This window comes from Rousettus aegyptiacus, unplaced genomic scaffold (genome assembly GCF_014176215.1).
Source record: "Rousettus aegyptiacus isolate mRouAeg1 unplaced genomic scaffold, mRouAeg1.p scaffold_m13_p_7, whole genome shotgun sequence".
Classification (NCBI taxonomy): Eukaryota; Metazoa; Chordata; class Mammalia; order Chiroptera; family Pteropodidae; genus Rousettus; species Rousettus aegyptiacus.
The window spans coordinates 57,384,629-57,397,656 of record NW_023416310.1 but is presented as its reverse complement, the minus strand read 5'-3'; the positions used below and the strand labels follow the sequence as shown (position 1 = coordinate 57,397,656).

Below are 13,028 nucleotides of genomic sequence, written 5' to 3'. Positions count from 1 at the left end.
GGAACTAACAAAAAAAGAGGAGACAAAACGGCATGGAGGAACCAAGAAAACAGCTTTTTAAACCCTAAACAAACTTGTCATGCACTGTTAAAGAGTTCAGGAAAGCTTTATACAAGTGACAAAATAAATCAAGATTACCTCAGAGTAAGATTTTGCTTGTTTGGAAACCAGGCTTCCATTATTCTCAGAAGACTTGCGTTTTACAGCTCCAATTCTTGTAGAATTACCTAAAATATTTAAAAATAGTTAAGTTGGCTTCCCTGTTTCTCTTATTCTGAGGAGAAAGGGGAAAGACTGGAAAAAAAAAGATTTTAATCAAACAATATATCTTACCACATGTCACAAAGTTATCATGTACAACTTCAACATGAATCAGTGATGGATCAACAATTTTCAGTGCTGGAATCTTAAAAATAAATAAAACAAAGATACTGGAAAATTAAAAAATGCTCTGGAACTTACCAGAAATTAGCTCTATTAACATAACAATATGGCTTCTTATAAATAAGTTCTTTTCAAAACAACTGTGATTATTTCCCTTCCTACTCTAATATTTTAACATAATAAAGGCATTTAGCTCTTATAGTAGATCATAATTCCTTTTTATAATTACTGCCCCATCACGATGCATGCAATTATCATCTTTACCTCCTCACAGTTGACTTGAAGAGTTTTTGATGATGGGTTTCCATTTATAACAGTTGCAGAAAACCACTGAGTTGATGGGTCCAAGCTATAAATTTTTACTTCAGAACCAACTAAGTTTCTGTCACCTTAAAAAAAAAAAGTGCTTAGAACAATTTGCATTCTCTCTCAACAGCACCATCATCCAGGATAATCTTTTCCTGAGTCTTTTAATAATGTAGTAGACAAAAAAAAAAGTAGTAGACAAAAATAAATATTAATAGATATTTATAATGAAAAGACAGACATTTCCACAAGGTAGGAGAAAATTTAAACTTTTTATTTTAGAGCTCCATTTTCCTACTGATTTATCTTTGAATGACAATAAATGTATTCTTAACATCAGACCAAGTAGTATCAGAGAAGTCATTAAGACCTAACTCACTTTCCTGTGAAGAGTTTTAGAAGATGCAAATTCAGGAATGCCAAGAGAGATGCTAAGTCTAATAAAACATTTATGATTGAGAAACTGACCAAGAAACTGAGTAACAGTAAATGAGATGCTCAAGATTACCAAATTAATGTTTTATCAATTTTATAAGACCAAAATTCCAAACATATCAATTCCATGTTAAAATATGGCTGAACTTTTTAAAACATCTACTTTACTTTTATAGTTTTTACATTATCCTTGAACTGTCCAAATTTCAGAGACTTTAGATTATAAAATACATAAAGTCCTTTGATCATTTAGTTGCATGGGGAAAACAGCAGAGAATTTCTAAAAAATTAAAAATTTAATGAGAGAACAAGTGAGAAGGGCTAAAAACATAGCTGCCTACAATCTAATATCTGTTAACATTAACTATTCACATACCTTGTAAAAGATGGCTTTCATCCAAATGTTTCACAATTAAAGCTTGAAATTCTTTACTGACATCCTGATTATCCAGGAGGGAAAGTCGAAGATTGTTTACATCCTGAGAAATGAAAGATCATTATATTTTAAGGTAACAAATAAGAAGAGTTGTTTAAATTCCAGTGAATGTTTCAATCAGTTCCATCAGAGGGGTTAATGTGATGCTATTTAATGGTACCTGATCATTGCAACTCCAATGATTTGGACAGGTCAAAGTAGGAAATCATTGAATGATCACAGGTATAAAGCAGATGAAAGTGAAGTCACCCTAAGCTAAGAGCATGACAAATCTTAAAGTGGCTCACAGGATAATTTTAAATGACTTAACTTTAGCTGTGGGAAACATAAGCAAACAAACTAACAGGTCAATCCACGTCAAAAACACTGTATCTCAAACACCAGGGATTAGGAAAATCACAGATGCAAATCCAAGGACCAAAAGACACATAGAAACACATCAATCCATACTGTCAACTCACTGAAAATGCTGTTTTTCACAAATATTCCACACAGATTCATTTAATCTAACTGGGATTCCAAATGCATTCTTTATCAATGGTAAAGGGGTGGGGGCAGTGGTGACAAAATCTGAATGAACAGCCTAAGTCTTCAGCAAGACAGTTCTGAAACTCTCAACTCTTGGCAGCAGTTCCATTTTGGGCACTATTCCATAGTCTTCTGGCTTTGTGCATACACTCAGTTATGATAAATGTATACAGAAACTGTCAATAGGAATAACCTGCCAAACCTACACTAAATAACACAGAAGCCCTTCCAGTATCAGGCCTTCATGCTTTTCTGCCAGTGGCCAAAAACAGTCTATCCATTTCTCCCCTCATGAAAGATAACTAGTCTTTTAGAGGCTATGCTGGGAAAACACATTTCTTAAGCCAGGTAACATATGACTTAACCTGGGGTCTTCATATGAGCTCAACATTACCGGAAGGAGCCAAAGTGTCGGGGTTTTTCTACCTCATGTTACTGCAATTTCAAAAAAAAATGTGTTCTCCAATTCCTACTACTACAAGATAAAACAGCACCAAGGACTCTTAAGTAAGGTAAAATAATTCTTTTCTACCTAAGAAAGTTTTAGGACTCATCAAAAGTACCAGAGTTGACCTACATACTTTTTTCTTTTTTTAACCACAGATAACTGAGCCAAATTCAATCCAAACAGCAGACCTTAAGTTTCATTTGCAACTTTTATGAATGCCGAATGATTTTCAGGTTCTCTGTGCATTATTTATGGATGCTCACATCATGCTTTTACTGAAAACTCCCCAACATGGAGTTTCATTCAGTAAAAGCCTGATGTGAGCATCCATATCTAAAAGGGAGGCCCTAAAGAACCAAATGCTGACCACTATTACCATCTGTAAGTCAGCAGCATACATTAGTCTCCCTCAACTAATATTACATTAACAGCATTTACAGTGATAGTCTACAGTACATCTCCCTAAGAACAAATAAACTTACTGATTTACATTTTTTTCAGTTCTCAATAAACAAAATTATGAGTTCTACTTTAACTGAAAAGCTTGAGCACATGAAAGATATATAACAGAACCATCCAGGCAACAATGCAAGAAGTAAAAACTACTCTGTCCTTAGTAAAACAAGATATTCACAGTCCCTCCTATATTTTCCCTGGTCCTTTAAGAGCAAGTCACTCTTCCTTTTAAGGCAGAAAAAATATCAAGATGTCTCATCTGACATATGAAGGTAACTTGCATCTGAAATTAAGTAAAAACATCTTCCTCTCTTCTATTTACTTAAACATTATAAAATAAGGTTCAGAATTTGAACCCTGTTTTCACTCACTTCTAGGATATCGAAGTAAAAGTGAGACTAGAGTGAAAAAGCCAGTGCTTTCGGTTTTCTAGAGCAGTGCCAGCAATAGCAATGACCATGGGCCCTACACTGCCTTTTAACAAATAAGTAAGTTTAACTGTTCTATAGGCCACAGAAACAAGTCAGGTCATAAAACAGAAGCAGGTAAAGAAGATTATTAAGCTTTATAAATGACATCTAAAAGATGAATGCTACTATAAGACCAACATTATACCCAGGATAGTGATCTGTGGAGATAAATTAATCTCTGTGTTCTTCCCCTCCCTCTGAACATTTTCAATTAGAAAAAAAAAAAAAAAAAAAAATCACATATGAGCAAGACCCAGGATACTAAATGTTATGAAGAAAAAGGTGGGAATTTTACAAGCTAATTGGAAAGAATACACACGCATACTCAGTTCTCATTATTCATGGTAGTAATGTTCTATGATGTCACCACAAACACTGAATTAGTGAACACTAAACCAGTGACTGCTCCTAGGATAAAGAAAAGGTTAGGTTCCTTCAAGCTGCTGGTCACAGTTTTCATCAACTAATACATAACCTTGTTTTATGTGTGCTTCTGTTGAAAAACACATTATTTAATATATATTACTGCATTATTAACCTTGAGCTCATGACCAAAAGCACTATAACTCATGGCTGAATAAACCTTTTTTAATGCATGTAGTTTCTAAGACAAATCACAGCCTTCTTGTACCTAAAAGCTACTAAACAACACTACCCTTGAAGGTTATTTTAGATAGTGAAATCATCAACAAAAAGCACAAAAACGTGGCACCAAACAGACCTCAATTCACCTTATTTGACTTCAGCTGGGAATGTGTGTCAGACAACTCAAATTTTTTGCCACTCCGTACATGTCTGTGAATGACCATGAAAGCACCAAAGTATTGATTTTGGGATTACAAATATACTTCAGCAAGTAAGCAAATTAACAAATATTGAATCCATGAATAATTGGACTGATATACATATATATGTATATAGATACAGATGTATATTTATGAATGATAGTCAAAATCTTTTAAAAAATTATTTTCATTAACACCTAGGTGTTTCCATACACACATACCATCAACTGCAGTTCCTTTGTCCTTTCAACCCATAACTAATGCTGAGGAATAATATCTAGAAACTAACTGTTGATGGGATGGGTTCATTGCTCTGATATATGAATTAAAACAATCAACATCAATATTTTAATTACGTTAAAGGTTTTTTTCTATTTTTAGAGTTTAATATTGTTTCTGTTATACCTGTATGGGTTTCAAAAGGTCTTTAGAAACAAATACTCTTTGTTGATCTCCCAAAAAGCGAATAGAAGTTATGGATCCCAAACCGGCTTTGTCCAACAGAGATTTATATACCTAAAACAAAAGAAAATGTTTTGGCATCAAAACTGCTGTCAGCAGAACTCTAAATGGGGACTGGCAATTGTTTTATCTTTTTTTTTTATACCATGCACTATTGTAGGCATTTTACACTTGACATAGATTAACTGTCTCATTACTCATGACAACCCTATTAAGTAGGTATTTTTTTCTCATTAATATCTTTATTTTTTTAATTATTTTTTTAATTGAAGAAATGATTTAATTTTTTTCAACACATGGGAAGAGAGAAAGCTATTAAGTTTTTTATTTACTGCAAGTATCTCAATAACGACTATTTATGCAACCACAAGATCACTCAGTTTTTATCCAATCAATAATATAAACATTTGGGAATCATTAACATATAGGTCTGGGCCCACAGATTCATGGTTTCCCCAAAATTCATGGAAAAAAATTATGTGTATGTACACTTTCCTGAAGAGACAGGGTCATATATTTAGCAAATAGTTGAGAGTAGAGGAATACAAAGAGCAAATATACAACTTTAACCAAAATCCTATATCTCTCACATACCTCCAGCTCTTCTTACACATGGGCAAAATCTCAACTTTGCTGGTACAGTACACGAGGCCCTTCACACCCTAGTTAGCCTTTCACTCGTCCTCCCAGCCTTTCCAACTATTTAAGTCTGGGGCATCCCTTCAAGCCCCAGCTCAGGTCTCATAAAGCCTCAACTTGTCCTCTCCAGACACAGTGATAACTCTTCTCTAACTGCACCAGACTTAATGATATAGAAATGGCACAATCATATCCTGGCTATTGGTATATTTCGAGCCAGAGAATACTATGAGCCAGATGGGAACTCAGAGATCAAAAGACCAAGGCTAGAAACCCAACCAGGAGCCAGGCAACAGCTACTATTCAGTTCTAATCTACTGTTGCGAACAAGAACTGCCACAATGTCCCAGTATTGCCATATCTTACAGGTTTTTCAAGAGAAACTAGAAATTTAGAGTTTTAAGGTGTGCTCTCTACATTCTTAAAAGTAGACAACCAATTCAAATTTTCTTAAAACACTGTGACAGTCAAACCAAACAGATCTGTATGTCTGTGTATGTCAACTGGTTTCTGACCTCTGACCTGGACATTTCCCACATTACCCCCATTCCCACTTTTCAAGCAAAGAAAGCAAGGCTCGAGAAAGTCAAAGGCCCAAAGCCGCAGAGTATCTAGCAGGGCTCACAGTAGATCCAAACTGCTCTTCTGACTCACCTAACATTGTCATACATCTATCTGTTATTATCTTCCACAGGGTCGTATACAGGCATTACATATACATTTTTATTGTTGCACACATAATGGATAAAATACCCTCTTCTCATGAGTTCAATAAGCTCGAGTTTTACTCACAATAGCAGGCCACTGTACAATTCGTTCAGAAATTTCAGGACACCTTCGTTCAGCCAAAACTAAGTTATGCTCTACTAAAAATGCTCTCCTTAGAAGGCCATAGACTTCTATCCATCTTCTCTTCCTCCAAGATTCCCCATCAAACTCCACACACACCTAGACAGACAGAATGGAAAAAAAGCAGATTCAATTAACAAAAATAAACATGAAAAATGCCCAAGGTGAATTACATCCTTATTATTCTACTCAAATGTTTTATCTGTATATACTGCCCCCTTTCCTGTTCTCTTATTTCCCTTCATGGCCCACAATAAACTGCTAGACATGGAAAAACCGTTGGCTCCCAAACCACTTTGGGAAGTAGAAGTTGAGGACTTTTAGGGCCAGTCACTGGCCTCAAAGTAACCTTTCAGAAGCCCACAGTGAACAGAACCCCAAGTAGGTTTTTATGTATGTTAATCAGACATCAGAGCTTTGAGAACAGAAAGACAGAAATTTAAAATAAGTGCTTATGCATGGTCTGTGATTCTATGTTGACATTGTCTGTGGGCTTAACATGACCCCCCATCACCATCCACCACTTGGGTATGAATTCCTCAGGTATCAGCAAGATTTAGCACACACAGCCTGATTAATAGATGATACATCCTCCATATCCTTTTGAATTAAATAAACTGGGAAATTTACCTTGGCATCTAAAACTACTTAGCTAAAAAAACAAACAAGTAATTGATAAAGGATTCCAGCATTTTCCAGAACCACCTCTAGCTTTTTACATTTAAGTTAAACTACCTTTGAAATATCATTTTCCAAGTAATTGTGAAGTTTTCTGTTTCTGACCTTCAAAATACCGTTAAACACCCTAAAGTTAAAACCTTTAATATTCATATAAATATTTTAAGACATAAAAAAGAAATTCAGTCTAAAAGTGGGTCCGACCCAGAAGGAGGAATCATTCACAAAATCTTAAAGGTCATATAAGTGCACCAAAACACCCTAGCTTCCTTAGTTAACCCATTATGCTACCCCTTAATTTATTCTAAATCTTTAAAAATACTTTTATTTTGTTTTGTAACTGATATACAATAAACTTCCTCAATATTTGGTGTAATAATCACTATTTCCATTTGATTTAAAAGTCTTCCTGTTACTAAAGAGGCTTCTCGTTTTGGTTTCAAAGAATTAGTTAATCAACACTATTCATATTTTCATAGACAATCATATCTCCCTTTTCAATATTTAACTAAAAAAAGTTTAGTTTACTTCCATTCGTCTGTCAGAACTCAATTTAAAAATCCTTTCCTCAAAGAAGTCTTCCTTTACCAAACTGCTCCTCTCTCTCCTAAGAGAGGTCCCCTTGCTAATTGTACTCAAAACCCTGGACATTTCCTTCCTAGGCCTTATCCACATTTTGAATTATTTATTTATGGTTACCTGATTGACATATTATAAATTCTAATAGGTCAAAATCTGTGTCTGCTTTTACTTACCACTGTATTTCACTGGTATCCAGTCTCCGATCTGTACTCAAATACTTGTTAAATGAACAAATTTCTCTCTGAACTGGGCCCTTACCTTCTGTTTCTCTTATCCAGTTAGAAGAAAAGTTCTCAAACTTATATACCACTAGCCCCAATCCCAAACCTTCTCCAGTTTTATGGCTATCAAAGAAATTTAAGACCCATCCTACCCTTTTCCCCCAACAACAATAAAAAATGTGCATCTCTAATTTCCCAAGCAACTTCCCCCAAGAAGCTGCATATCTTCTTGGTATGGCAGGCTTTTAACCTTGCAGTTATTAGAAAATAAATACAAACATGTGAACACCTACTATTAAATGAAGCTCTGTGTATTCTCTCCTTGGTTCTAGGTATTTTATCCGTCACTATAATCAACGAAATGGTCCTTTACAGAGGTGTTTGGAGACTGCCCATCTTCCTTTGTTCCTGTTTCCCTAGCCACAGAATCCAGGTTCTCTGATATCTCCCCTCTGCCACACATCACATCAATCTCAACCCAAGCTAGCTTTGGATGACAGTTTTCTCATCAAAGTGGTGTAAAAGGAATGAAGATAGACAAAACTTCAGAATCAGAGATCTGGGCTTGAATTCCAACTTTGTTGCAATTTTCTTAAAATGGTTTTAGATGCATAAAATAAAATAGGATTACAAAAGAAATCACTTGACCTGCACTCCAGGTTAAGATTCTTGCTTAAATCTAACCTCTCTAGTCTTGTTTTGCCAGCTTCAAAATGAAATTATGAACACCTACCCCTGAGTTGCTGGGTAGATTTTAAAAACAATATATATACGGTATCTGGCAAGGAGAAGAAATAGTTTTTAAGACCTCTGTGGTAATTCAAATTTTAATTTATCAGGGTATCACTCCTTCAGTTAAGAACAGAGGAAAAAGGGTCTTCAATATGATTACCTAACATCTATTCAGCAAAAAAAAGTAAAGGCTTAAGGTCTTAAAAGGTTTCACAAAACCAAAGCAACATCACAATTCTTATCAGATCACTATAAGGTTTATGAGCAATCCTAAATCAAAATTTAGTTTATGAGTTTGGAGTATTAGGTTGCACTGGTCAAAAATTCAAATTACCTTAGGTTTGACCAAAAAAAAGACTTAAAGATACATATAATAAAACCTACAAGTTGTGAGCTTTATTTAACACTCTTTCAAAAGTTTCCTATCAAAATCATTTATGTCTTTTACTCATGCCTGAGATTTGAGGTTCTATATATATAAAGATGTCCCCCACTTCCCCCACCCCAAAGAAGAGCTGCTTCTGCAGAAATTTCTATAAAATGACATACCAATAAGAATTCATATCTTGAGAAATTGTGTTCCCCTCCCCTTGGTCCACAAAGATTTTATGCTGTCTGACTTTAAAGACCAAAAAGAGGTCTATTAATTATGATTCTCTACCCATAATTTCCAAACTTACTATTCCAAATAAAGAGAACGCCATTGCTCCATCATTACATTATTTCTCTAAATTGCTTTTCCCATGTAGAAATAGTTTTATGACTACTTTATTATTTGTTCAGATATTTTAGCAAATAACACATGCCAAGCAGAATTCTAGGTGCTAAGAATATAGAGACCAGCAAAATAAAGTATTCTAACCTCACTCTACCTGAATATTCAACCCTAGTGTTTAACGTCTGGAGACAAACTTGAGCAAGCTACTTAACTTATTTAAGCTTCTATTTCTAACACTAAAAAATGTGGTTTACCATCTAGGACATTTGTCAGGATTAAACAAGGTAGCATTTGCCAAATAATAAGCATTTGGTTATTAAGTCTTCACCCTAACTTCTTGTAATCGACTACTAAACAATGTATCTGAGTAAGTAAAACAATGTTAACAAGCCTTGGCCTCAACTATACCTTCCTGAACCAACCAAGCAAATCAGTCTAGACAGATTTGTTCTTCTAATATTAAAAAGTTCCAGTGCTTGAATTTTATTCATTCACATTCATCTCAGTCTCCAGTCTCACCTCACCCCCAAAAAACTCAATACCCCTAAACCCAGGTGTAAAGATAGTCTTAGTTACTTAGTTCCTGCCTGCATCTCACCAAACACAATTTGGTTCTATTGTTTGAAAATTCAGTTTTTACTAATAAAACATACCTCTAAATGCAGGCCAATTACTTTATTTGCTACTCAACTAAGGAATGAAGCAATGTCATGATTAGAAAAAAGAAATCAAGTAGATTTGCATCTTACATAAGGCTGAATTGTGAGGTCTGCAGGTAAAGCGAGTATCCAATATAAATCGAAATTGTTCTTGAATTAAAATTCTCAGTCCGGCAGTGGAAAAGACAGTGAAACCTAGATTCAAATTCTCCCTCTACTACTTAGTAGCTCATTATACAAGTCTAGACAAGACTCCTTTTCCTAAATATATTTCCTCATTTTGAAAATGAAGATATTACCTCAAAGGCTGAATGTTGGGGAGATGTGGAGATTGAAAAGAATACACAGAAAGAATCTCCTAAATTGCCTTCCTAACCCAACAGGTCAATTACTGTTGGGGACGAGAACACCTAAGTATCATCCACCAAAGAACTAAGAATGTAAAGCTTATATCAAATCCTGTTTCCTTTCAATTGAGATAAAAACAAAAGCGCTAGAGAAAATTTTGTTTGGCAGGTGAAATAAACCACAACTATGATTGAAAACAGTACGCAAATCTCATTTTATGGAAAAAGATTACTAACCTAAAGCAAATAGGGTGGCCATTTTGCACCACACTACATTCTTTCTATAATATCAAAACCTGGTTTGCTAGGAAGAGTGAGGTTTGGAATAAAACCAAACCTCAGAGTGTAGATGACAAGAGTCCTCTGTGGTGCAGCCCTTGATCATAATAATTATGAGAGTGGATACCAGAGTCAAAACTTCCAGCATTAGAATACTAGCTATGCCTGCCATTCTTGGGTCTATGACCTTAGATAAGATACTTAATCTCCCCCATCCTCAGGATTTTTATTTGTTAAATGGAGCAATATTAGTACCTACCCCCAAAGAACTGCTGTAAGCATTAAATAAATTCATGGCTGTGAAGTGCTCAGTATGATTCCTGGCACGTGGTTAAATGCTCACTGGTCACTCCTCCTTTTCAAGGTGAAGGCAAGGCATATGGTGTCTGCTTTAAAAATATATATAACCACATATTCTCTTCCCACAACCCTTTGCAGAATAATACTGGTTTGGATGTGCATGGTCACCTTGAACATATTCAAACAAACAGTTTCAGAAATCAACACATATTCAACTACCAATGCTAAAAAGCTTGCTTCCTTTATTTGAACACAGTTTTCAAGAAAAAGCAAAGACAGTGATTGGCCAAGATACTGAAACACATCCATTACACAGGGTAGAACGCTCTTCTGTTCTGACAAGCTTCCTTCGGGTTATCATTATTTCAGAGCCTTTGTTAGGGACCTTTTCCAGTTATTTTTGCACAAAGGAGTCTTTGTTGGTACAATGGCTTCCTCATTGGTTGTTCTCAGACAATCTTTTCACACCAACACTTCTAATAGGTAATACAATCAGAATTCATGTTTTTGAAAAAAAAAATCTAACTTAAAAAAATCCCTAGCCGCACTTGTTCTCATTTCTCTCCCTTCCCCTAAACACCCAAGTGGAGTATCTCCAAGCCCTTCCTCCAACATACCACAGACGGGGCAGCTAGCTCCACCCCATCCCTCCATATATGGTCCTATCCCACACCTACCCAGACTCATTGTACACAACCAGGAACCCACTCCTGCCCTGATCCACCATATATGGACAAATACCCACCCTAATATGCATAACAGAACCAAGCTCCTCCTCCTACACGCACACATCATTTCTAACAGGGCTGAAAGTTTAAGAAGTTGGGTGAAGAAACTAAGAGGAACAAACAAAAAACACCCAAACCAATTGAAAGTACTCCAAGCACTGGCCCTCGATTCTTAACGATTACAAACGTCACTCACTTGCTCAACTTAATACTGATAATACTCCCCGTTCGGAGAAATAATCATACAGTCCAAAAGGGGCACAGCGTCGGCAACGCCGAAGCGTGTCTCAACAACCCATTCGTAGACACACGCAGCTCTAGGCCAAACATCCCTCGGCTCTACACAACCATTTCAAAAACTTTTAAGGTCTAGTTTTCTGCACCTTCAAATCAGATGCCAACTTTCTGATTGCTTTTTTTCACAAAAGGGGAGAGAGCTGGCTGTCTCGTGACCGAGTTAATTATACGAAACGTCCCACTGCCGAGGCCCGGGCGCCGGTTTTACCTTCAGATCCTTCTTGGTAACGTCCGTGTGAGAGACGGCTCGAATGGTCCCAGAGAGCCAGGGCCACTCGGCGACGCGCTCCACGTCCCAGCCGTCGTGGCCGCCGTCGCTGCGGTCGGCTGCGGACAGACTGAGAAATCGCTTCCCCACCAATACTGGCCAACTTTCGCCGAGCGTGAGCACCATGGTTTCCACGCCTGCAGGAAGGGCTCCTCCCTGCAAAAAACACAAAAACAAAATGCATCGGGGACGGCAGGTGGTAGGGGACCGGGAAGGGGGGAAAGCGGGAAGCGGGGGCAGAAGGAAGGGTCCTAACCCCGCTCAGAGGACAAGATGCCAGGCGGCGGCCGGCGCGGAGGACCCTCTCACCCGACCTCTCCAACCGCACCCTCCCCGCCCCCTGAATCCTCCCCCACTGCAAACACGGGCCCAAACGCCGCGTGACCCTCGATCTCCTAAGTTTCGCTTTTCCAAAACCTTAAACCTAAACACAGAAAGAGTGAGAAGAGAATGATTTGCGTCTTAAGTGGCTTTTAAAGTGTTCCTTACCCCAGAAAGGAAAAGGCCCCGATGCAGAGAGCCCGTCCCAGGCGGCCGGGTCCCTCACGGTTCCGCACTTGCCCCGCCCCGACAACCCGCTTCCCGGCCGCCGAGCCCCCGCCGTCCCTAGCCACCGCCCGCGGTGCAGGGGTGGCAGGGCCGCGGGTTCGCCTGCTTCACCTTTCTTCCCCCTCTCCCAGTAGTCGAGGCCGCGGCGCTCTTACCCCGCCTCCCTGAGTCACCCGCGGCGGCCGCCGACTCCAGCCGCCAGCCGACTCAGGATCTGACTTGGTTCACGAGCTCTCACAAGACACGCACTGCCTCCCAGACCCGCCCCCTCGGAGCCGCTTCCGCCGTTCATTGGCTAAGGCCTAGGAGTTGAGCTAGACTCGTGGGGAAATTGCCCATCGCTATTGGCCGGCCTGGCCAGGGCGGGGCGAGAGAAAAAAACAATCCCTTGGCTGCCTCCTCCCGCTGCCCTCCCCCTTCCGACTCCCCGACGACCCCCATTAGGTTAAAGTACACCGAATGTAAGCGGAAG

General features: G+C 38.0%; 1 protein-coding gene across 4 annotated transcripts in view; it reads right to left on the bottom strand.

Moving 5' to 3' along the window:
- The window catches only part of KDM3A (lysine demethylase 3A), a 54,486-nt gene extending 41,667 nt beyond the window's left edge, over window positions 1-12,819 (bottom strand). For 2 of the 4 annotated variants that reach the window (XM_016136462.2, XM_016136482.2), the window contains exons 1-8: window positions 12,712-12,819; window positions 11,948-12,163; window positions 6,142-6,297; window positions 4,654-4,764; window positions 1,502-1,604; window positions 649-773; window positions 334-406; window positions 139-227 (exon numbers count right to left, since the gene is read on the bottom strand). In XM_016136462.2, the coding sequence (XP_015991948.2) occupies window positions 139-227; window positions 334-406; window positions 649-773; window positions 1,502-1,604; window positions 4,654-4,764; window positions 6,142-6,297; window positions 11,948-12,133 (843 nt within the window). In that variant the 5' untranslated portion in view covers window positions 12,134-12,163; window positions 12,712-12,819. Of the gene's footprint in view, window positions 1-138; window positions 228-333; window positions 407-648; window positions 774-1,501; window positions 1,605-4,653; window positions 4,765-6,141; window positions 6,298-11,947; window positions 12,164-12,496; window positions 12,619-12,667 lie in introns of those variants that run through there. The other 2 variants (XM_016136467.2, XM_016136474.2) reach the window with 2 other exon arrangements.
- Window positions 12,820-13,028: the final 209 nt, after the last annotated feature.